This window comes from Lemur catta, chromosome 3 (assembly GCF_020740605.2).
Source record: "Lemur catta isolate mLemCat1 chromosome 3, mLemCat1.pri, whole genome shotgun sequence".
NCBI classification, from domain to species: domain Eukaryota; kingdom Metazoa; phylum Chordata; class Mammalia; order Primates; family Lemuridae; genus Lemur; species Lemur catta.
In genome coordinates, this window is record NC_059130.1 from 17,117,826 (window position 1) to 17,144,157 (window position 26,332).

Sequence of the window (26,332 nt, forward strand, 5' to 3'; positions counted from 1 at the left end):
AGTTCAGGCAGAAAAAAAGAAAGTGTTAATACTCAGTTATTTTAGTGGTTGGATGTAATTTTAAAATAACCCAACATTGAAAAGTCTAGAGTGTGTGGCACCAAGACCTTCTGTTTTGCCTGTGCTGCCAATGTTTATAATTAGGGAATTGTAGCCCTGCTCCTTGTGCTTTATGTATACTCTACTGTTCCTTTTTTTTCCCCCTGTCCGTTCCTTTGTGGACTAACCATAAACATGTGTTCCCAATTCTTCCCCTTGGGGTTGGTTACAATTAAGGTATTATGTGATTTTGGTTTTTAGTTACTGAGGTGATCTAGCACTTCAGTATGATTGTCAGAGAGGATGTCTCCAATCTGTTCAAATTACTAAAATGTTCAAAAACTGTTAAATAGTTGCAGTAGACAAATAATATGTATACACACACATATATAATTTTATACTCTTTCATTCATGACTTTAAAAAATTGCTCTTTTGGTTTAGAGATTTCCTTGGGGGAAAGGGGTTTAGGGTAAGCTTTGGTATTATTTTTAAACTCTGGTGATTCAGATATACAGCCTGGTTGAAGGACCACTAGACTATAACAATTATTTTGCCTTGCCTGGAAGTTACTCGCAGGGTAGTCTGGAGCAGAACTGGTTCATGACGAGATAAGGATGGAAATTCAGAATAAGCATTTAGAAACTTTTAGAACAAATTGCAATTACTGTGACACTTCTGTTGTAGTTTATAAAAGTATTGGCCTGCAGTAGATTGGAAATTTAAAAAACTGGTCCTTATGACAGATAATTTGAGATGTATTGGAAATGTGTGAGTTTTCAAACTGCCTAGGTTCAAATCCTTGCTCCATTCCTTACAAATTATGTGACAGTGGGCACATTGTTTAGCCTAAGACTTAGGTGTTTTGTTTTTTTTTCCCCTCAAAATGGGAATAGCACCTCCCTCAGGATTATGTGAAGATAAAATGAGATAATTTGTTTACTCAAATATGTATTCATCATCTGTTATGCAAAGTACTATTTTGGGTGCTGAAAACACAACAGTGAACTAGACAGAGTCTCTGCTCATAGCATATTACAATAAATTCTAATATGGAAGATAATAAAACAGTAGATACATAATATCTTATCATCTAGTGTTCTGAAGACAAATAAAAGTAGGTCAAAAGTATGTAGAGTGACAGGGATTATTGCTATTTTAGATAAAGTAGTGAGGGGAAACTCCTCTGAAGAAACAGCATTTGAGTAGGACCTTAATGAAATGAAATGGCAAACCATGTGACTAGTGGGTGAAGGGTTTTCCAGGCACAGGGAGGAACAAGTGAAATGAGGGCAGAAAGTGAAGCAGGAGCCAGATCATGTGGGGCCATCAGGAATTAGGACTTTTTTTTTCCCTAAATGCATTAGGAAACATTGGAGGGTTTGTTCAGCACAGTACCTGGTACACAGTAAAAGTTAAATAACTAATATTAATAACAACAAAAGTTAAAATGTTATGAAAATCATTATTAGTTATTTCCTGCCAGATTTTTAAAGTAACTTTTTTTGGTCTGTTGGGACATTTTGAGTTATTTCTTCTAGGCTTAGTTTAATGGTAAATTGTGACTTATTACAAATCAGTGTTACCTTTTTGTTGCCAGTGACAACCTGGAGGGCCAGCAAGAAAGTTTTAACTACTGTAGTGAGAACTCAGTTTAACATATAATTTAAATAGCAGGTAAAAGCAAATAATGCAGTTTCAAACTTAAGAGAGTCATTTATTAATTTGGGAGTTGTGACAAAGATTCTTTGTTTGACCAAACTTTAGGCAGGCGCTTAAACCTTTTCCTATCTTATCTGTGCACTTGCTTGTAAAATCCAATTTTAGCAAGAGCCCTATAAAACCAATTTAGCAAAAACTCTTCCTCACCCTACACCATTCCCCAGTCCTACACCATTCCCCAGGTGATACCTGATCACCCTGGCTTGTCTTCAGCAAGAATCCTGTTAGGTGGATTTAGCCAAAGTCTCCCTTACTCCAGATGTTACTTCTTAGTAATTTTTCATCCACTAATGCCCACCCTGCTCCTTGGCTATAAATTTCCACTTGGCCTTGCTGTATTCAGAGTTGAGCCCAGTCTTTCTCCCCCACTGCAAAATCCCATAGCTATGGTTCCTATACCTATCAAGATGGTTCTGAATAAAGTCTGCCTTACCATGCTTAACAAGTATCATTGAGTACTTTTTTCTTTAACAGTTATAGTGCTGTGACTCGGATAGGATAAGATTCATCATTGGACCCCCGGACCTCTCACCCAGGACCCAAATGTGCACCTTTGAAGCCTTTGTCTTCACTCCTGACTGATTGATCGGGGATCCAATAGTGAGTCAGATTCGTGAACCATTGCTCTGGACAAAGGTCCGTTAAAGCTGGTAAGGAAAGATTTTGATTCTTAAGATTCTGAGTATATTCTCTGAGGCTGGGTTAGAGTCCCAGGCTTCTTTTGAAAGGTACCTCGTGGGGTAGAGGTCCTCTTCCTGGCTATCTTTCCTGAGTGGAGATTACTCCCTGACTTCCTTGGCCTGAAAGTCCTTCCTGGCACTCTGTTAGGCCTCTCTGTTCTCTCTGTTGGATCCTGCTTTTCCCCTGGGAACTTCTCTGTCATCTGAATTCCTTCTTCTTGAACCACTGGTGACTATATGCTCCACCAACTTTGTCTGCCTCCTTGTTGGAACTTCATTGGCCTCTTTGGGAAACTTAAGATCTCCCCAAACTGGCTCCTCTAAGATCTCTCCCCATTTATACTGCTCTTGCCTCCTCTTACCGCCTTTAATATTCCCTCCAGTTCCCTTGAATCCTTTAATATGTCTCACTTCAGATCCGTACCTCTTCCATTCATCTCTTGACCCCAGCAGACCTTTTCTTTCCCACTCCAGCCTCTTATTCAATTGAACTTTAGGCCCCTTACCCTCCATTGGGGGCTCTCAAGGGACTCGAGGACTCCCAGAAGCAATCACCTGAGGTTGAAAAGGAAAAAGGATAATTGTAAATAGACTAAATATCTACATTCAGATGGGCTTTGGAGATACCCTACACAGCCCCAGATGTTTCTTCAGCCTCCGTAAGATTACACATCAGGGCAAAAGAAAATTTTGAAAGTCTCTTCAACAAATATTAAAAAACAGGTAACCTTAACGTGTCCCATTTTTGTCAGAAACACAATTTGGATAAAAATATACGAAATATATAATAAAAATTAATTGCTTGATGCATGTTAAGTACAACAGTCAAAAAAAGAAAAGAACCATATGTTCAACGCCTTTGCTTCTGTGATGTTTTTGACACTTGTCTGATTTGTCAACAACACAAAATAAGATGATGGCTAGCCTTGTTTAACATCCCATGAAATTTTCATGAGCAGTTCAAGCATAATTGTTAAGAACAAGTGAATTAAATAGATGTAGGTGGAATAAAAGTTTATAAATGAACTTTTCAACAATAGTTACATTTTATCATAAAATATGTTTACTTAAAACTAGTTTAAAACCCTTGGCTAACTTGAAACCTTAAAGCTGTACTGTTAAGTTAAATGATATTCATTGAATGTCTGGATCATTTCTAAATAAAATACTGAAACAATTGCTGAATATAAGTTTAAATTTATCTACTTTTGGCTTGAATTTTACATAAAGACAAAATGTATTTTTGTCTATTAGTAAACATGTCCTGTGCCACATTGAAAAATTGTATTTGTAGGAAGCATATGCTTGTAGAAATTAAGAAAGGTTGCATTCATGAATTTGTTAATCTGTAGAATGGTGGTGTGTGACAGTATACTGCTGCTTCCCAGTTTTCCCTGAAATTAAGGTTACTAAGAGTTAAAGAATTCTAATTAATGTATGTAAATGAAACTATTGGGGATAATGGTAAAAAACAACAACTCTGTATACAAGGAAAGTAGGATATGTTTTTAGTAAGAAAAGATATGAAGATATGTTTTTGTTAAGCAAAAAGGAGAGTAATTTTGTCCTAGTTTGGAAAATATTTAAAGGTTTCAGAATGAAAAAATTAAGGACAGAAACTGAATGGATATAGGAAGTTAGGAAGAGAGGGAGAGAACCTCATGGTCAAGTTGGCTAAAATAGAGTGAGTTTATCGTAAGGGTTTAAAAATAAGCTTCGGTATCAATAGTATGCCTATACAAAATTAAAATTTAATTTTCTTTCATCTGTTAAAGGACAAAGATTTCTTGAATTATTGATCTGCTCTTGATAAGAGGTTGTGAAAGCTTTTTCTTTACCTTTTAGGTTATCTGCCTAGAAAATAAACATTCTTTATTTTGTCAAAATAATTTCCTGTTTCATGTTATCTTTATGAGGTCTTTCATTACTTAAGAAAACTGAGTCTTCTTGATATTAAAAGAATTAAGTTTTGTTCATAGCTATGTAACCTTCTGTATTTGCCTTTAAAATCTTTGTCACTTTGGTTAAATAGATAAGTTTGTTTCATAATTATCTGTGACTCTATTTAATCAAGCGTTCAAACATTTTGACATTTGTGACAACTTCCCCAAATCAAATTCTAAATAAAATCTTTTTGACTTCAAATTTTAACTTTGAGATTTTCCAGAAGGCTCCTGAAAAATCTTAAAGGATTTATCTCTCACCTTGTAAAAAGAGAGGTATTAAACCAATTAGATTTATTTGGTAAGTTAAGTTACATGGGGAACACTGTCAAATAAGAAATGATGCTAAATCTGTAGGTTATATTTGTATGGATATATATTATTAATATAAGTATTGAGAAGTCTGAAGTTCATAGAAATTTGTCAATACCCTCACACTTCATATGTCTGGCATAATGTTATTAATAGTCATAATTTTGGTTATTGTGTTAAAAAGTTGTATGCCACAGAAATAACTAAATTTACTTACCAAATGAACTCTCATCAGAACTTCAGTCATGGCCATTTTAAGTCATTTGTCATTCAGACGGTTATTTGATGGTTTCCTGAAAGCTTTTGCAAGCAGCTACTATCTAAAAGTGCTTCATCTTCAGAGAGATTCATGGAAAAGACTCTGACAAATACAAGTTTCTGATAACTTTAAGATCATACCATTGGACTGAGGAAGAATTTCCAGAACTCTAATGAAGAAACTGATGGGTTTATGAAACTGTTAACCCAAGATTAAGCAAAACAAGAATTAGTTACATGGAACTGAATGAATTGATAAAGGATGATTCTTGTTTTGGAACATTGCTGGTTCCTTAATGTATTTCCAGATTTAAGGAACCCATTTTCATTTTCTCTTAAGCTATCTATAACTTACAGCAATTTGGTAAAGTATACTTTGTGAACAAAAAGTGAAACAGTTTTTCTCCCTGCCTGATCCCTCCAGAATTCAGAAACTTAGTTGAGTATTCTTGTTTTCATGGCAATATAATTATTTGCATAAACACAATAGGAATATATTCTTGTAACAGGGCCTAATTGGGAGCATTGGCTGTATTACCAAGGCATTGATCAGAATGTCATATTTGACAATGATGTGTAAAATTAGATATGATCAGACAGCTTTAAGGAGCCAAGGTTGAAGGCACAAATTCTAATAAAGCCCCCTTGGTAAAACTGGCCTTACAGGTCAGTAAAAGAGGTCACTTCCTGGCAGCCCTAGAAACTTGATAATATTTCAGTAACCTCAAGAAGAGAAGATTACACCCAAATCTAGGTACTAAAGGTGAAGTTAGCCTTGAGGAAGCTTTCAAAAATTGAATCACAGATTTTTTGGGAAAAGTTCCAGCAAAGCAAATTCAAAAGGCCTTTGTGGTCAGTTACCATTCCTGCTGCACTTACGTAAATAATCAGGCCAAATCTAATGAGACCAGACTTATTTTGTAAACAAATAGAAAAAGGCAGGTGATTGTAGAGAGAATTTTTTTTGTTTGTTTTAGTAGAAAACTATAGTGCACCTTTGTGGGTTCTGTCTTGTACTTTTTGCCAGTCCTTACTAAATTCTCAATTCTAGTTTCCTCCAGTGTCTGGCAACAACTCTCCAAACAAATGTTTCTAATTTTTTTCCCACCTTCCTAACCTGGCATAATTAATGAAACTGCCCCTTTCTGAAGCCCTACAAGCTGAAGCTGGATGGCTTGATATAAACTTCAGAGAAATCACCACAATTGATCATGTATGGACAACCATGCTGGGCCACTCAAAAAGTTCACCTTAACACCCTATGACATTACTAGAGACAAACTGCAAACAAACGCTGTCAGATTGTCATGGCCTATCCTCATTCCATCTGAAGATGCTTAGAGCCCAACATCTAGAAATCATCTTGATTGACTGCCCTCTGGACTCAAAAATTGAATTTATAGTTTGTTCTAACCATTAACCTTTGTTTTTAATTGTATATTTGTAGAAACTCCTCTCATTAAATGCCTGATTGCTCACACTATCTAGCAAGTACTCTCTACTACCCAGTCCCAACAGAGGATTTACCTGGTCCTTAATAAACAAAAGGTGACAGAATGAGACAATTGACTTAAATTGAACAAGAGGGAACCCTGACAAAGATTACTGTGCTTACAATGCTTTAACAAGTATCATTGAATAATACTTTCTCTTAATAGCTGGTTTGAACAAACTGCTATTTTAGGAACTCTAATGCAGTTTTTTTATTGAGAAGTTTTGGTTGCTTTTGGTTACTTTAAGTCATATTTGTAATACTTTTTAGGTCAACAGTTATTAAAATCTCTATACTTTTTGGTATTCCTCACAGTGCTTTGCATCAATATTTGGAGGTGTATGAAAGAGTTGCATATAAATTTTAAAATATTTTTCATTAAAATTATATAATCATAGTAGGAAAATTAGAAAATTCAGTTAAACCAAGAGGGAGAAAAAGACCTTTGAATCCCCACTACTCAAAACCAATCACTATTATTAATATTTTATTATATATCCACACACTTGTTGAGAGAGTGCAGAATACTCTCTGTTAGGTACTTGTGGGCAGGGTTAGTTAGTGTGTGAAGGATGGAAAGAAGCAAAAGAAATAGAAGTGAAGGGAGCTACCATGAAGTGAGTATTGTCTACGGCCAGGCAGTCACTGTGCTAAATGCTTGATTTAAAATTCTTTTGAGGTAGGCATTCTCAATTTCATTTTCCAGAAATGGAAACTGAGATTTTAAAGGCATTCAGTATTGCATCTAAGGTAAGTAGTGGAGTGAGATGAGTCCAGATCTCATGAGTCCAGTATAAAAAAAATTATACCTAAGAAAACATAAATCAGACCATATCACTCCTCTATTCTTAACGTTCCAATGGCTTCCCATTACACTAAAGGGAAAAAAATAAACAAAACTCAAGTCCTTTCCTTTGTTTATAAAGCACCTGCATGGCTGACCCTCCCTGCCCAGCTCTTTGCACATTCCTGTCACTCTCATTGTGCTCTAGCTTCAGTGGCCTCCTTGCTTTTGCTTGAACATACCAAGTGTGTCTGCCTCAAAGCCTTTGCATGCACTTTCCTCTGTCTGGGATGCTCTAAGATCAGATCTTCAGGATTTGCCCTTTTACTTCTTTCAGGTCTTTGCCCAACTGCCTTCTCTTCAAAAAACTTTCCCTGATCACCTCTCTAGACTAGTAGCTGCTGTCTCTATGTCTTTGCCTAACTTTGTTTTTCTTCATAGCACTTAAAACTTTTTGACATTATATTTTGCATTTATTACTTGGCTTTAAATACACAAGCTCCGTGAAGGCTATATCCCCACATATCCCCACAGCCAGGAAAGTATCTGGCATATAGACTTAAATATTTCTGTATGGATGAATGAAAAGAATTTGAGAATTCTTAAATGCAAAAGGTAACTTTTGGTTTGTTTAATTAAAATTACCCTTGATAAAATATCTTTTGAGATACTCTCAAAGACTGAAACTTCTGTGGAATCACATCTTAGATACTTTGTACCAAACTTTAAAACTAGATGAAGATTATCATGCACATAAATCAAGTTATAATGTTCTCAAAATCATTTGTTTTCTTTGCTTCTAAGTGGACAGGACATTTAAGGGGTCATTGAGAGAAAATACTGATTGTTCAGATATATTTTAGAGGTCTGTTATGGACCACCGCAAATAATTTTTCATTGATTCTTAGTTTAAGTTGCAGTGCACATTGCCATAGCACTGTAGTGTTTTTAGTATTGATGAAATAATTTGAAAATCCTCATATACTCTACAACAAAGATTTCTCAGTGCTCTATATAGTAAACTTTCCCCTAGACTTCTATGGGAAAAATTTTAAACATCAAAAATTTAAAGGAACTTACAGTAAACACCCGTACACCGTTTACCTAGATTCACCAATTGTTAACTTTTCGCCAAATTTGTTACCTATTTCCCTCTCATTCTCTCTTGTTCTTGGTCTCTGCACATACACAGTCTCTCCCTCCCTCTCTCTCACACACACACACAATTTTTTTGCTTACTATTGCAGACATCATGACACTTCACCCCTAAATATCTCAGAGTATATTTTTTAAGAACAAGGACATTTTCCTGTATAATCACATCATCATTATCTCACATCCAAGGAAATTAACATTGATAAAATAATATTATCTAATAAACATACTCAAATTTCCCCAGTGTCAAAAAATGTCCTTTGTAGATTTTTTTCCCCTTCAAGAATCATGCATTTCATTTGCTTGTAATGGCTTTTTAGTCTTCTTGAAGCTAAAATGGGTCCCTTGCCACCCTTGTTTCCCCCTCCTTATTTAGTGTCTTTCATGACATTGACATATTTAACGAATTCAGGCTGACAGTCTGAATTTGTTTTCTCATGATTAGATTCAGGTTAAACATATTTGGCAAGGAACGTGCATAGGTATGTAGTAAGGTTTTAATGCTGAAGAAATTAAGAATGAAAAGTAAAACAAAGGGTACTTTTCCTCTTTTCTGCAGGATTCTGAACACAAGCAGTTTGCTCTGTGACTGCCATTTGAAGTGGTTACTTCAATGGCTGGTTGATAATAACTTTCAACATTCTGTGAATGTAAGCTGTGCACACCCTGAATGGCTAGCAGGGCAAAGCATCCTGAATGTGGATCTGAAAGACTTTGTCTGTGGTTTGTATTTTTGCTTTAAAATTTTATATATTACACACTTACTATCTTAACAAAAGAATTTTTAAAAAATTGACCCAGAAGGCTTTCCCACTAGCACATGTATTTCCATTTCTCTGTGTTATTCTCTCACCCATGTTTCAATGATTACATTTTATATTTTTGTAATAATGGGTTAAATTTTGTATTCTGTGACTTGATATTTCATAAGCAGTGTTTTCCCTTTGCGTTCTTAGGTGATCATTTTAAATGGCAGTATAATAGCGTTTTTATGAATGTGTGTATGGGCCTTTCCCTTTTACAGGCATTATTAACCTTAAGGATAAGTATCTGGTAGTAAGATTCCTTTTTTTTTTTTTTTTTTTTTGACACAGTCTCACTCTGTTGCCCAGGCTAGAGTGCCATGGTGTCAGCCTAGCTCACAGCAACCTCAAACTCCTGGGCTTAAGTGATCCTTCTACCTCAGCCTCCCGAGTAGCTGGGACTACAGGCATGTGCCACCATGCCCGGCTAGTTTTTTCTATATATGTTTTTAGTTGTCCAGCTAATTTCTTTCTATTTTTAGTAGAGACGGGGTCTCACTCTTGCTCAGGCTGGTCTCGAACTCCTGAACTCAAACGATCCACCCGCCTCGGCCTCCCAGAGTGCTAGGATTACAGACATGAGCCACCCCACCCAGCCTTGGTAGTAAGATTCCTGAATCAAAAAAATATGATTTTTTTTTACATGAACATTTTTAGTACATCTTGGAAAGTGACACCTTTTTCCAAAAAGATAGCTCTAATTTATGTTGTCACCAGCAATGTATGAATGTACTGATTTCATATAGTTTGTATTTTTGATGTAGTTTCTTAAGACTAAAGTGGCAGGATTTTGGTTTTTCCTTGAGAGGAGGAGAATAGTCATAGGCAAGTTGTCCTGATTCTAACACTTATAATTTCACATAATGAACTATATTGTACTTTCTCAACTTGGAAATTTTTCCTTTACACTTAACTTTCATTTAAAGTGAAATGAGTGATTCTTAGCTTTGCATAGGAGAACTTTTAGATCATCATATCTGTGTTGCATATCACTAGTATCTCTGGTCATCTGGGTACCTGTATTAATATATTGCCAGATCTTTTTTCACAATCCACTTAAAGGTGCTTGAGACACTTGGAAGTTCAGGCCCACAAAGTACTTTCATTGTTTTAACAAATTTTAAAGAAGAAAATAAAGAATCTACTAAAGATTAAATTCTGTTTACATTGCCACACATTCCTGTTTTTTTTTTTTTTTTTTTACAACATATGGGTTTATATTTAATGTAGTACTTCTCAACAGGAGGATGGTAATTAATATAAGGGTTTTTTTTTACATTAGATCTCTTTATTTCTATGTTAATATTCAGTTTTTTTAATTAAATCTTTTTTCCATTTCAATATTAGATACACTGAATACATTTTCCTAAATGTTTTTTACCTAATGATAAACATTTCAATTTTGGGCTGACTGTGGGGTATCTAAATACACTATTAACTTGGGAGATAAAACAAAAATATAATAAAAATATGGAGAAGAGACTCCTCAACAATTCAGGAGGCAGTGATTATAACTTAACAGTGGCAATTTCCTAGGATTCTGGGCAAAAGCCTCATTCCTGTTTCACGTGTTTTGGAAACTCTAAAACTACAATATATTACATATGTAAATTTCAGCCATCTTACTTCTTTGACCGCCTTTCTAACAAGTAAATACAAATTATAGTCTATACTTTTTAGTACATTACTTGTGAAGAAAACATATTTTCCCATTTATATATCAGTCTGTTCCCATTTTAAGGGAAGCAACAAAGAATGTGAAACCTCCCCTATTTACTGTTGCTTGGAAACTTTCAGACACCAAAGTTCAGGTTTAGCCTCAACACAAAAGTTTTCAGGGCCAGGTTTGATTCAGGAGGCCCTTCAAAGTCACATCTGTCCTTTTCTGTTCAAGTACCCCCAGGCAAACACAAATGCCTGTAATGCTGAGAACTACAAGAGAGCAATTGTATCTCTAGCTTCCGCTGCTTCAACAACAGGCAGTACCAAAAGCAGTGAAATGAGGACTGAGAGCAATTGTGTTGAAACTGAAGTCATGATGTTGGGATCTTGAGGGCTGAAGGTTCCAAAGAAATCGTGTATATATAATTCTATCTGACCTGGAATTTTTCCTTTCCTGGAGCTCCGGATGCTAAGGCTAAGAGGTTCCACGGGATACAGCCTTCCAGGAAGCAGCCATTACAGAAATCCACACATTCCCTTTTGACTCAGTTTTAAATGTAGACGTACTATGTATTTTATGCTCCTTTTCCACTTTTCACTTTTATGGCACAATGAAATGTTACCCAGTGAAGATATTGGTTAAGAATTCATATACCTGCTTCTCTGAATCAGTCAAATAATATTTTTATTTATGAATTTATATTTTATTAGCCAGTCTTAAGCCAATCTTGATTTAGACATTTGACATGTCTAGAATTTTTTACTATTTTAGGTAAAAGCTATGCACATACAAAGTACTTTCAAATAATCTGTTTTATTAATAGGTATTTCCTGTGAAATATAAGTTCATAATCCTCATGTTCTACATTGACATAGAAAAGGTAGTGGTTATGTACATGTTTATATATGTATTACATACACACACACACACACACACACACACACACAGGGTAATAGAATTAGAACTTGTCTTGAGATTCTAATATAAGGCTTCTCTTTTTCCCCAATAACTGGTGATCCTTAAAAAATACATTCTAAGCACACAAGTGACAGTAAGGGATAGTGGAAAGAGTGCTGAATCCTGAAGTCAGAAAACTTGAGTTCCAGTCCAGGTTCTGCCACTGACTCACAAGTCTTTGAGCAAGTCACTTGACATTTCTGGGTCTCATTTTCCCCATCAAGTAAACAAACAAGGGAATTGGGCTCTAGTGCTATAGTTGCTTTCAATCTTAATATGCCATGTTGTAAACAGAACACACAGTTTGACAGTATTTGTTTTAAAATTGAACCCTAAGAAGCAAAGATAAATAACTGACTTGGCTACTGCTGCATTTTTTCCCCTTAGATGATTTTCTCAAGCCACAGATGAGGACACATCCTGAAAACACAGTTGCTCTGAGAGGCATGAACGTGACTTTGATATGCACTGCAGTGAGCAGCAGTGATTCACCCATGTCCACTGTGTGGCGCAAAGACAGTGAACTCCTCTATGATGTGGATATTGAGAATTTTGTTCGTTATCGGCAGCAAGCTGGAGAAGTTCTGGAATATACCAGTATCTTACATCTTTTCAATGTGAATTTCACAGATGAAGGAAAGTATCAGTGTATTGTTACCAATCACTTTGGTTCCAATTATTCTCAGAAAGCCAGACTGACTGTGAATGGTAAGGAATTATGCTCTTTAATTTTTTTTTTTTAGTTTAGAAGAATTTTTCATGTTCAGTTTTTAAATCACTTGACAAAAAAAAAATTAGGCTAAACCTGACATTAGAGGAGGAAATCTTACTGTTGCCTTTTAGGTTGTGATACTGTATTGAGTGGGTGGGATTTTTGGATTAGCCAGTCTGCCCACTTAGTCTCTCTAATTGGTCTTTGATTGAAGGGTAAATTTCGTAGACCTAGGAGATATACACTACTTTCACTGTTTATGCTTTTTAAAACATTCTTTTGAAATTCTCAATTTTCTTTCTAGAACCATACATCTCTCCTGAAAACCATGAAATTTATTCCTGATGGGCCTTCTAATAATTAAGAATATTTAGGACATTTCTAGGTCCAGTTATCATTGTTATTGTCTAAATGTAATCACAATCCTTGTTTGAAATTAATGCTCTTCTTCCCTGTGGCTGCAAAAAAACTCCTCCAGAATAGTTTGATTTCTCTATTGCTTATGAGATTGAGTAACTACAACATTTTAGGCTTTGTGCAGCTGAAAGATGTGCTTGTGTCTTGCTTCTGTGTTTTTTAATGAGATTTTTGAAGGCATAAATTGTTTTGGCATGCTGTTCGCTTGACAGCCTTGTAGATTTTAATTTGTGAAATACTGTTTAGCTATACATGTTAGGGGGTTGTTGTAGATGTCAGGTTCAAAAATATGGAGTTCAGAAAGGTCTGTGGCCTTCTGCTTTCCCTATTTCCATCAGATGATCAGGTAGATGTCATGCATCCTAGAAGAGTTAGTTGTCACTGGACTCCAGATACTTTGAGATTCTGGGAGAATAGATGGCCTCTAAATCTATATTCACTCTCAATCCAGAGAGCATATCTTCTCAAAGAAATGGAGCATTACAACAGTTGGTGTTTTGCTACTAGACTCTTTCATGTGTATTTGTATCCATATGTGTATCTGTGATTTTTTTCCCCACCCACTTTTTCTTGGTGATCTTTCTTGGAACAGAGATGCCATCTTTTCTGAAAACTCCAATGGATCTAACTATTCGCACTGGTGCCATGGCCAGATTAGAATGTGCTGCAGAAGGACACCCTGCTCCTCAGATTTCCTGGCAGAAAGATGGTGGTACTGACTTTCCTGCAGCTCGAGAAAGACGGATGCATGTCATGCCCGAAGATGATGTCTTCTTTATTGCCAATGTGAAAATAGAAGACATGGGAATCTATAGCTGCATGGCACAAAATATAGCAGGGGGCCTCTCAGCAAATGCCTCACTAACAGTGTTAGGTACGTTTACTACTCAATGGATCTGTGCTTTTGTTGGAGCCTTTTGGGAGCTACTGTTGGTTTTAATGACCAAGAAAAATAATTTTGAGATTATTGTGATTCTTGCATATTTGTTATTTTGCTATTTTATGCAGGGTTATGTCCAGTCTAGGAGATTTGTGGGTCAGATAACTGAAATGTAGGAAAATGTGGGCAAAAGTAGGGATTTTTATCACATGAATTGAAAATTCAGATTCCTTTGTCAAACTTAACACTTTTATGTTTCCCTCTGTAAGGTTTCTACTTTATGTATTTTTTAAAAACTATTCAGTGAGTTTGCACTGAGAATTCCTCTATTTTTCTTTGAAGTATCCCAGCCATTTGATACTGCTTTACATATGGCTTCACAGAGAACCTAAGATAATGTAACGGTTGTTCCCCCTAGTTCATTTTTTTTGAAAAAATTTATCATAATAAAAAAAAGTACTCTCTTTTCCTTTCAGTGAGCTTGATCCTATGTTCTGATAAAACATTTTGGTTTTTTTGTTGTTTTTTTCTAAAAATTTCCCCTGAATAGCTTGTTTTTATTTTTTCTTATTAGCATACTTTTCTTCATGGAACTCAAATCCAAGACAAATTCTACTTTCCAGTTCTCTATTTCCCGAGATGTGAGATTTTTTTTTTTTTTTAAAGTTTGTGGTTTATGTTGTTTACTTGTATAATCAGAAAAATAAGTAGTTTGTTGTTTTAAAAACTTAAGACATACACAAAATTAAGGAAAGACTTAAACACTGCTAAAGATTTTAGCATATTCCAGACTTTTTCCCTTTTTTTTTTTTAATATGAAGGGGTGGAAGGTTGTGAGGAGGGGTGTTCCCTTGCCTTGTTTTTTTTGTTGAGACAGAGTCTCACTCTGTTGCCCTGGGTAGAGTACAGTGGCATCATTGTAGCTCACTGCAACCTCCAACTCCTGGGCTCTAAGCAGTCTTTCTGCCTTAGCCTCTCGTGTAGCTGGGACTACAGGTGCGTGCCACAAGGCCTGGCTCGGTTTTTTTTCTTTCTTTTTGGTAGAGACAAGGTCTCACTCTTGCTCAGGTTAGTCTTGAACTCCTGAGCTCAAGCAATCCTCTCGCCTTGGCCTCCCAGAGTGCTAGGATTACAGGCGTGTGCCACAGAGTTTCTGTTCATTTTTATGTAATTAAGTATCCCTACTTTTTTTCATTTAATATTGTATCACAAGGGTTACCCTGTCATTTAAAAAAGTCTTCATAAAATGTCATGTGACTGTACTGTCATTTACTTAACCATTTTTCTGGTAGATTTTTAGATATTTGCCTTTATTAAAAATTATAACTGGTCAGGCATGGTGGCTCATACCTATAATCCCAGCACTGTGGGAAGCTGAGGCAGAAGGATCACCTGCGCCCAAGAGTTAAAGGCCGCAATGGGCTATGGTACACACCACTGACTCAAGCCTGGGTGACAGTGAGGCCCTGTCTCTCCAAAAAAAATTACAACTTATTTTGTAATAGACAAAATATCTAAATCTTTGAACTTCTTACTTAAGATAGCTTGTCCAAGATGGAATTATTGAGATAAGATTTAGGCTCTTTTGATGTTTGTTTTTCTAAAACATTAACTTTTAATTCTCCCATGAGTATATGAAAGTGCTCATTTCATCATACTCTAATTAGTCTAATTCAGTAGGATTTAGGGAATAAAATTGCCTAATTTATTTTTTTTTAATGTTCTCCTGTTAGAGACACCCTCATTTATTAGACCTCTGGAGGATAAGACAGTAACTCGAGGCGAGACTGCAGTATTACAGTGCATAGCTGGAGGGAGTCCTGCCCCTCGCCTCAATTGGACTAAGGATGATGGACCACTGCTGGTGACAGAACGACACTTCTTTGCTGCAGCCAACCAGCTTCTCATCATTGTAGATGTCGGACTAGAAGATGCTGGGAAATACACCTGCATTATGTCTAACACCCTTGGGACAGAACGTGGCCACATTTACTTAAATGTCATTTCATCCCCAAATTGTGACTCTTCCCAGAATAGCATTGGACACGAAGATGATGGCTGGACCACAGTTGGCATTGTCATCATTGTTGTAGTCTGCTGTGTTGTGGGCACCTCTTTGATCTGGGTCATTGTTATATACCACATGAGAAGGAAAAATGAAGACTATAGTATCACAAACACAGGTGAGTGGTACCCAGATGACACCTAAGGTTTATACTTAAATCAAGAATGGGCCGGGCACGGTGGCTCATGCCTGTAATCCTAGCCCTCTGGGAGGCCGAGGTGGGTGGATCGCTCGAGGTCAGGAGTTCGAGACCAGCCTGAGCGAGACCCCATCTCTACTAGAAATAGAAATAAATTATCTGGACAACTAAGAAAAAGTATATATAGAAAAAATTAGCCGGGCATGTTGGCGCATGCCTGTAGTCCCAGCTACTCAGGAGGCTGAGGCAGTACGATCGATCGCTCAAGCCCAGGAGTTTGAGGTTGCTGTGAGCTAGGCTGACGCCACAGCACTCACTCTAGCCCGGGCAACAAAGTGAGACTCTGTCTCAAAAAAAAAAAAAAAAAAAAAGAATGTAGTCTATTTGTGACCAGCCTGGGCAACAGCGAGACCCTTCTCTACAAAAAAATAGAAAAATTAGCTGGGTATAGTGGTACGTGCATGTAGTCCCAGCTACTCAGGAGGCAGGACGATCACTTGAGCCCAGGAGTCTGAGGTTGCAGTGAGCTATGATGATGCCACTGCACTCTAGCCTGGGCTACAGAGTAAAACCTTGTCTCAAAAAAAAAAAAACATCAAAAGAATGTAGTAGAGGATTATATTTTACAATAAATATAGAAAACTGGGAGCCAGCTGTGGTGGCACGTGCCTGTAGTCCCAGCTACTAGGGAGGCTGAGGTGGGAGGATCAGTTGCGCCCAGGAGTTCAAGGCCAGCCTGGGCAACATAATGAGACATCATCTCTTAAAAAAACAAACAAGAAATTAGGAGCTGTCCTATATTACCTGATATGTGGTATAAGGAAATTTTTTGTTAAAATGTTCAACTTTTTTAATATAACAGAACCTCTTTGAGGAATAATTTTAAGAATTTGTAAACTCTGTTCCAAAACTTTGTTCTTATAAATGGATTACAGGTGCATCTTCCTTTTATGCCTAAGGCTCATTTTCATTATAATTTTACTTTTGGGAAAAGTGGAGTTCTTATGATTGAGATCAGTCTTTTTTTTTTTTTTTTAAACTAAATATAAGGCTGGGTAATTGAGGTCAGTCTTTTACAACTCTTACCCTGAAACCCTGAAATCCTGCAAGAGAAGAGATCTAGTCAAATAGATTTTGAATGTATGGGTGTAGATAAGATTTTTAATCTTTAGGTTTTTGTAATACTTTTAAAATGAAGATTTGATAAGAAGTCTAGTCTGAGAAATAGTCTCAGGGGAAGTACTAAATGCTGTTGGGGTCCCAGGTACATGCCATTTTCCTAGCCAGTAGTATCAACTATTTGTAAAATAGTTTTCCAAATGTTGGCTTCAACTGCCTAACTTTATTTGAGAGTCATAGATGTCTCTTTTACAGAGGAGCTCAATCTGCCTGCAGACATTCCCAGCTACTTGTCTTCCCAAGGAACACTGTCTGAGCCACAGGAAGGTTACAGCAACTCTGAGGCAGGCAGTCATCAGCAACTTATGCCTCCCGTCAATGGATATATACACAAAGGCACTGATGGTAATGACTCTTTGTTATTCTTGGTTACAATTTCAGCCTATCCTATTGTTTATTTTTCAGTATGTAATTTCTCCATTAACCTGAAGCAATATTTAAAAATTATATACTCAATGAAATCATTTAGCCTCTTGCAAACTAGGATGGAACTGGACTAAAGTCTTAGCAAGAGAAGAAAATCATCTTACAGAAAGCAAAAACACATCATCCTTAAATGAGAGATTGGAGTACACAGCAGAGGCTCCTAAACCTGTGTTATTATAGAGGAAGGGGATGTTCTGGAAAATTTTATCAAGTGTCTCTTACTCTTTTCAGGCATGAGCATACTTCAGATGACATCCAGGGGAGGTTTGTTTCTCCTGCTGACAGGTAGATATTCAGTAAAGTAACTAGAAACTTGGCACAGTGAGACCCACCTGTTGTCCTAGCTACTTGGCAGGCTGAGGTGGGAGGATTGCTTGAGTCCGGGAGCTTGAGGCTGTAGTGTGCTATGATTGGGCCTATGCATAACTATTGCACTCTAGCTTGGGCATCATAGCGAGACACCATCTCAAATAAATAAATAAATAAATAAATAAACAAATGAATAAAAAATAGCAGCAGTTGTTTTCAGTATATATTGGAGAACATCAGAGAGATATAAAATATTTCCTAATTAAACGAACCTGGGGTCTCAACACTACATCTCTTCCCTCTACCCTTTCAACACCTTCACTGCCATGGGGAGTGACAACACAGGGAAGGGAATTAAGGGATAGAATTGGTTTGATTCCTAGTTCTTCCTCTTTCAGCTCTGTGACCATGAACAATTTACTTAAGATCTAAGCTTCAGTTTCCTTGTTTTTAAGTAAAGAAATATAATACATTATAAAGTACTTCCCCCAAGATTCTCATAGATTCTTTCAACAAATCTGTGTGGTACTTCAAGTACCATACAAATGAAAGACTCGTTCCATTTCTTCAGAGATTTTTTTTTTAAGGCTGGGTGTCAATAGAACTTTTCTATATAATTGATAAATGGAATTTTACTTTGGCTTTTCATGGAAAAGGGGGTATTTCTGACTTTTAAAAGAATATATAAAAGTCTCTACTCTTTGAAATTTGTGGGAAATAACACCGCTTTCTCGGTTAAACTAAATTACTTCTGGTTTCTTCTAGTTCTAATATTCTATTGCTTGATCTTTAATAAGTAACTCACTCTTTATTTCTCACTGTCTCTTCTCTCCTTCATCATTCGGTTTTCAGAGCACATAGTAGTCCAGGTAGCTCATTATTAAAGCTTTACTTCTGTCAGCCATACACTTGTCAGGCAAGATTCTTGACTGTCAGAGGCTTTCTCTGGAGATGCTTTTAGCAGTTGGTGTTACTTAACCTCTTAACTCACGAAAATAACTGGATTTTCATGAAGTGAAATCATTATAACTCCTTGTTCTCTGCCTTACTTTGCTTAAGCCAAGCATGTGTCTTATAGCATAGTGCCAGCCTCGTCTTGGCTCCCTTTGATTTGAGTATGACCTATCCAGGCTGGACGGAGATGATTCAGTGTAATATTCAAGAGCATGGGCTCTGGAGCCAGAATGCCTGGGTTCAAGTGTCTGTTCCTCACTCTGGCAATGTGACTTTGGTCAAGTTACTTAATTTTCCTGTGCTATAGTTACACTATCTGGAATTTGGGGAATAATAATACCTACCTCATAGGGATGTTGTGAAAAATAAATGAGGTAATTGACAGAAAGCTTGAAACTTCACCTCATTTATAAAGTAAGTGTTCCATAAATGCTAGCAATAATGATGATGACAACTGTTGAAGAAAACTGATGATTAGCAAAACTAATTCCTTAATGGAAGGATATTTGGATTCTTTCCCTTGTTTTCGTTAGGTGGCACTGGTACCCGGGTGATCTGCTCAGATTGTTATGACAATGCCAACATCTACTCCAGGACCCGAGAATACTGTCCGTATACCTATATTGCTGAGGAGGATGTTTTAGATCAGACACTGTCCAGCCTCATGGTCCAGATGCCCAAAGAGACATACTTAGCACATCCTCCCCACAATGCTGCTGCCCTGGAGAGCTTGATATCGTCAGCAGACAGAGAGCTGTCTGCCTTTCCCACCAACCATGAGAGGATGAATGAGAAGAAACTTTCCTCCACACAGATGAGCAGTGGTAAGGGGTTCATTTTTTTGTTGTTGTTTATTTTGTTTTCACTTCCACCTAATTGACTTTTCCTTCTATCAAATAGGCCACACTCTTATTTGACAGGAAGCAAACGAATTGGTTTACTGGAGTAATTGGCCACTGTTAACTGGTGTAAACTAGAGCCAGAGATTTTTACATATTAGAGTTACAAAGAAGTCTTCATCTGTAGGATGAAAACAGCTTTTGTGGGGGAAACAAGATCACGCTATTGAAAATTCAGAGGCCATACAGAAATAGCTTTTAAAAAGTTTCATATACTTGAACAGCAAAAAAAGGGGAAAAAAAAGTTTCATATAGGCTATTAATAATTTTTTCTTCCACCTTTATTTAAAATAATATAATTTGGTCATAATTTTGTGAAAATTTTTACTGAGAAGATTTTAAAATGGTTTGTTTGGTTGGTGTTCTGTCAGGTAAATATTTAATCTCAGCATTGCTTGGCAGGTGTTTTCTTTATCCCATGGGTATGATTAGGTCCATAAGTGGTAAAGCAGTTTTGGGATAGTGTCTTCTGTCCCACGTGGCCCAAGAAAAGAAATACACATTATATTGTATATATGAGGCATTTGATAGTAACTTGGCATTTGAAACAAAATTCTATTTCTAGACAGTGAAGGGTACTACTGAGCATGTCTTCCTGTCCATCCAGGCTTTAAATCAGCTTTCATTTCCTGTCAGCCTGAAATGGAAGAGCACTGGAAATAGAGTAGGAGGTGAGACCTATAGGTTTATAGAGGAAGGCAAAGTATACAGTGGTACCTCCATGGCTGGTTCAAGCAGGAGTAAATGATTTAATGTGGGACTTAAGACGTGCTCTGTTGTTCTTAAAAGACCAACTCTAAAGATTTCTAAAGAGGGTACAGGTCAGAAAAAGCACTGTTATTGAAGTTAGTCTCTTATTTTTACATTCAGTATGGATGAAAGAAACACACAAACAGTAAATCCATCTTTCCGTGTCCTAGAAGAGTTACACAGATAGGGTTTAGGAAGAACCAAAAATGCAGTCCATCTTTTTTCTAACCTTAGGGATACTTTAATTTTTAATCTGGTCTGTAGGTGAGGAAATAGAAAATGAGAGTGCTTTGGTGCATTGCCTACTCTTTACCAAAGCACTCTAGCTTCTTGTTATTCAAAGTGTGGTCTGTGGACTATCAGCATCACCATTACTTAGGTGCTTGTTAGAAATGCAGAGTCATGGTCCCACCCTAGACCTAGTGAATCAGAGTCTACATTTTAGCAAGATCCCCAGGTTATTCCTGTGCATATTAAAGCTTGAGAAACCCTGCTATAGTTTACTTTTCACATGCATTTTATTTTTATTAGTATTATTTTTATTATTATTTCTAAGTGGTTGTTTCTAATACGTAAATAGGTATTGGCTGTTTTTTCCCAAAATTCGCCCCATGAAGTTAATATAACTTTTAGTACACAGTCCTTGGGACAATAGCATACAACTGCGGTAAATAAGAATGAGAAATGCGTATTTTTTAAACCAAAGTGCAGATAATCTGATTTAATATAGCTGCTTTTGAGTATTTGTTGTTAGAATTATTGACATGCTACAAGTTGGAAAGGAATGATTGTTTTTAAAACACTTTTATAATATATTTAAAGATATTATTATCTATGCATCATGAAACTTTCATTACAATATGGAAACCAGTAAGTCTCTTATATTTCTTTTCTGTGTGTCTAAAGAGTTTTACTTTTAAAATTTGTAACAGCAGAACCACTAAAATAACACATAAAAATTTATGATACATAGCATGGTCTCAGTATATAATTGGTTATGTTTGTTGAGTAGAAAGATTTGAAAGACCATGTTCGGTTTCTATTTTGTTGTGGCTAAGAAGATGGCAAGTGTACATTTGATCTCAATGTCCTTATTCAGGAATATTGGACATCTTTATTTCTTTGAGGACTTGGTTAGAAAGACATTAGGTTTTAGAAAATTAATGTTGAACTTCTGGTCACCACTGATTATTCTTGTCTTTCTTTCACAGAAACATTGCAGCGGCCTCCGTGGAATGTAAACAGAGAACTAGGCCTGCCTCATCCTCACTTTTCCCAGCAGCCAGTTCTTGAATCACCACAACTTCATCGAAATGAGGGCCTGGCAGAGAGGGATCCAGATTGTTCCGCTTCCCCCATGTCTTGCCACAGGTTACAGGACCACACTTTTGATTTTAATAGGACTCAGAACATTCAAGATGGTAGCGAGGGCACATGAAACTCACTTCAGGATGAAATCTGGGCAAAGACTCATTAATTAATTTTGTATTTACTACCTCGGAGTTCAGAAGAAACCCCAAAGTCAGCATGTATTTTACTCTTTGTTTACGATTACATCTGACCACACCAAAGTGGGCCACACATTTTTTTGGGCATATACCCAATGAAGAAAGGGTAATGGCTGACAGAAATGGGTACACATGACCGAAATGTGCGGCATCGGCAGAGGGAAGATAAGGGGCAAAAGTGCTGATGATTCAGTGGGGATGTGTCCAGGTGTGCATTTGCCTATCAGGAAGAGTCTCATTGCTGCTTACCATGCTGGATTGTCCCAGTCCTCAGAATGATCCTGAGAAAGCATCACTCCTTTGTTGTTCTACTTTGCCTTCTGAGGAGCAAAAATAACTCTGGGGCCCTCTGGCAAATGTGCCTGGGATTCTTCAGTGGTTTTAAGTAGATAGTTGAGATTGGGGCTTTGATATTCAAGGTCTTTGGCAAGAATCCCAGGCTTGACCAACTGGTACCAGGTTGAAGGCTTTTGTATTCTTGTGAATTTTTTTGTGTGTCCCTATTGCCAAGGGAGCTCATTGTAAATATATGTACATTTATAAATAATTTTTCTATTCATTGACCATATGTGTTGGCTGCAATGTAAATATTTTTGATATGCCAAGATTATATATAATATCCAGTTATAATATTGACAGCAGCTTCTCAGATCACAGTTTTGTATAATTGGGTTTAGTGAGATCTAAAAACTTTGTTTAAAGTTTGAAAACTTATTTGTTAAGAAGTATGTGTATAGAGACAGAGTACTTAGTGATTGTGTACATACAAACAGTCTTAGTGTGATTAACTGCTTGCTTCATGCCTAGAGGTTCATATGTCTAATCATATACCATCTGTTTACAAGTGCTAGGTGATACTCCCTTTCTAGCATAAAAAGGCTTGCTCTTTTAGAGCCTGGCAGTCTATCACAGCCATATTCACATAGATAGAGGAAAACTTGTTTTGAGAATATCTTCTCTTTTTTATTTTTTGGCTTCTTGATATTTTATTCTTAAACAGAAATTGGGGAAAGTTCATTTCTTCAGGAACCAATGATGCAGTTCAGGTTGTTGTTTCATATGTAAGCATCACTTCAAAAGTGGATGCTTCAAAAGCTGGAGGCTGATTTAGATATTGCAGAACCTGTGTAGGAAGCAGTACTACTTGAATCGGAGCCAGAACAACTGCTGACATCAGAACCGTCTCCTTCCTTTCTTTCCTCCTTTTCTTTTCTTTTCTTTTCTTTTCTTTTCTTTTCTTTTCTTTTCTTTTTTCTTTTCTTTTCTTTTCTTTTCTTTTCTTTTCTTTTCTTTTCTTTTCTTTTCTTTTCTTTTCTTTTCTTTTCTTTTCTTTTCTTTTCTTTTTTTTTTTTTTCTTTTGAGATAGGGTCTCACTTTGTAGCTCAGGCTATAGTGCAGTGCCATCATCATAGCTCACTGCAGCCTCAAACTCATGGGCAATTCTCTTACCTGAATCTCCCAAGTAGCTAGGACTATAGGCATGCTACCACCACTCCTGGCTAATTTTTCTGTTTTTGTAGGAAAAAAAGGGGGTCTTGCTTGCTCTTGCCCAGGCTGGTCTCAAACTCCTGGCCTCAAGCAATCTTCCCACCTCGGCCTGCCAAAGTGCTAGGATTACAGGTGTTAGCTGCCATGGGCCCAGAACCATCTCTTTCATTCTGTGACTGCCCTTTCTTTCCATGTTTTGACTTGGGGGTGAGCCACTGGGATCTAAATCACTATCACCATCCATAAGTCTACTCGAGTCAGTAAATCTTGTCATTTTCTGCCTTAATGCTCTCTGAGTTGCAACAGATGTATTATTTAAATTGGTGTTTAAAATTCTATGAACAGGAATTCTGTTGATACTGAAATAAGTTTACACCTGCTTGATCAGAATATGAAAATATTTTGGAGTCTTCCTTGTTTACTTTCTAAAGTGACAGTGTTGTTTGGTGTCTCAGATGTTAACTGAGTTCTATTAGATATGCTGTCTCTCGGCAAATATTCTCCAGGATGAATTCTTCTTACTGTGACATCCAGAACTATGGTTAGATTTCTTGGTCTCCATATTCACCATTTCTGGTTTTTTCTGAAGAGTGTTCTCCTGGAAAGGCATTCCTGGTTCCTTGAAGCTGCAAAAAGATTTGCAACTGTGATTCAGCTGATTGCTGTCTCAATGTCTCATGTTGCTGAGTTAAAGAAAATGTCTCAGTCTCATTTCTCAGAGGCTGCTCAAAAGTCTGAGATGGGCCGGGCGCGGTGGCTCACGCCTGTAATCCTAGCACTCTGGGAGGCCGAGGCGGGTGGATTGCTCGAGGTCAGGAGTTCGAGACCAGCCTCAGCAAGAGCGAGACCCCGTCTCTACTAAAAATAGAAAGAAATTATTTGGCCAACTAAAATATATATATAGAAAAAATTAGTCAGGCATGGTGGCGCATGCCTGTAGTCCCAGCTACTGGGGAGGCTGAGGCAGTAGGATCGCTTAAGCCCAGGAGTTTGAGGTTGCTGTGAGCTAGGCTGACGCCACAGCACTCACTCTAGCCCGGGCAACACAGCGAGACTCTGTCTCAAAAAAAAAAAAAAAAGTCTGAGATGGTATGTTATCATGAAATCTTTGTGAAATTTCATGCCATCAATTTGGAGGCGACCTATTCTTAGTTCTCACTCTGGTTCTCTGATGGTGTGGGCTCTTGCTTTTCAGTCTTCTCTGACCTCTGATAGGTGGGATTTCCATTAATGCTTCAGTTGCACTTCATTTTGATCTAGATGACCTTGCAAACCTTGACTCAGATTGTGGATTTTCCACTTGCTTGTGGCGGTTTTCCATATTTTCTCCCCTGGGAAGTCTCAACAGATGATACATAGTTATTCTGTGTATTCAGACTCCCATGATGAAGGTTAATATTTATCCCTACACTGAATCTGAAATTACTACTATATGGATTCCTTTGGCTTGCTGCTGTCCAAGCTTGGTTTTCTCTTTGCTCACTTCCTGTCATATTTTCTGTTTGTCCAAAAGAGGTAAGCCAGTCTATTACAGACTCACTCCTAGTACTAGACATCATCTAAAGAGTCTCTCTCACCTCTGTTTTCACCCGATTCTATGGTGGATCATCTTTAATTTGTTTAACCTTCTCAGCAACTCTTCTTCTGTGCTTTCACCTGTGGTGCCTGGTAAATCGTTATCCCTCGTAAGCCTGTAGTCTTCCTCACTCAGGTTATTTACAAAGCAACAGAAAGCTTCTTCCTGAACCAGTTGGTCCATCTGACTCCTGCACTGGGCTGTAGATCCATCTTTTTCATCGTGAGAATCTGAGTTTTCTGTCTTGAAGAACAACTGGAAAATTGACTGTTACAACATGGCGTTGAAATACCAGAGTGAGTTTTAGTTATGTTCACTTTGTGCTTTCTCTGAGTGGGAATATTTTCTTTCAGCAAAGTACTTCATTGACTGGGAAACCAAAGATTGCTTCTTTTCTATGTTTTGTTTTTAATCTCTCTTTTACCAATGCACAGTGTATCTTAAGAAGGGACAAGTGCTCTTGGGGGTAGAAGAATGTACAGAAATTCTTAAACTATAAAGCTTTAGAGTGGTCCTTGTTTTGTACAAGTGATTATTTAAGCCAAAAAGTTTTCTTGAATTTCTGATAGCAAAGAGCTTTATGTAAGCAAGGAACTTAACACTCTATTGGACTACAATGGGCTAAAATTCTCCTTTCTTTGTGCTTTCAGGTTTTGATATACAAACTGTCTGATTCTATCCTATAAATCTAACACTAGTTACTTACTAGATAACTTTGATTACTTAAATTAAAATACCTATTTTTTAAGTCCTTATAAATTTAAGGGTTCTAAACTCACATAATGTCTCAGGTTTTTTCCAGAAAGGTTAGCTGAATTTCATACTTATTTTCAATCCTAAATTTTTCTCCCATGCGGAGCAGCACTTCTTTGCTGTTTAGTACTGCCACATCTTTCTTTTCCTCTTTAAACTGCCAGCCTCTGTACATTTTCACTTTGAACAACTTAAATGTCACAATTTTCCTATCCCTTCAAGCTGCTGTCTCTCTTCTTACTTACTAGGTTATGGTGTAATTTGGAATTAAGAGACCTGGTTTGACAGCTCTGCTTGTTACTAGCTGTGTAATCAAGGGCAAGTCCCATTACTTCTGTAGGCTCTATTTTCTCATTTATGAAGTGAGGGTATTTTTCTAGATGCTCTAAAGCCCTTTCCAACTGTAACATTCTGTGAATCTGTAATTCCCTCCAGGAACTAAGGAGGATTATGCTATTTTAATAAAAAGCT

The 26,332-nt window shown here is 37.0% G+C and overlaps 1 protein-coding gene across 3 annotated transcripts in view; it reads left to right on the forward strand.

Moving 5' to 3' along the window:
* The window catches only part of LRIG2 (leucine rich repeats and immunoglobulin like domains 2), a 143,174-nt gene extending 120,567 nt beyond the window's left edge, over positions 1-22,607 (forward strand). For 2 of the 3 annotated variants that reach the window (XM_045546837.1, XM_045546834.1), the window contains exons 12-19: positions 8,943-9,106; positions 12,194-12,514; positions 13,528-13,809; positions 15,549-15,998; positions 17,394-17,543; positions 17,856-17,909; positions 19,421-19,711; positions 21,748-22,607. In XM_045546837.1, coding sequence (XP_045402793.1) covers positions 8,943-9,106; positions 12,194-12,514; positions 13,528-13,809; positions 15,549-15,998; positions 17,394-17,543; positions 17,856-17,909; positions 19,421-19,711; positions 21,748-21,974 — 1,939 coding nt within the window. In that variant the 3' untranslated portion in view covers positions 21,975-22,607. The remainder of the gene's footprint in view (positions 1-8,942; positions 9,107-12,193; positions 12,515-13,527; positions 13,810-15,548; positions 15,999-17,393; positions 17,544-17,855; positions 17,910-19,420; positions 19,712-21,747) is intronic. The other variant, XM_045546836.1, reaches the window with a different exon arrangement.
* The last annotated feature ends 3,725 nt before the right edge of the window (positions 22,608-26,332 follow it).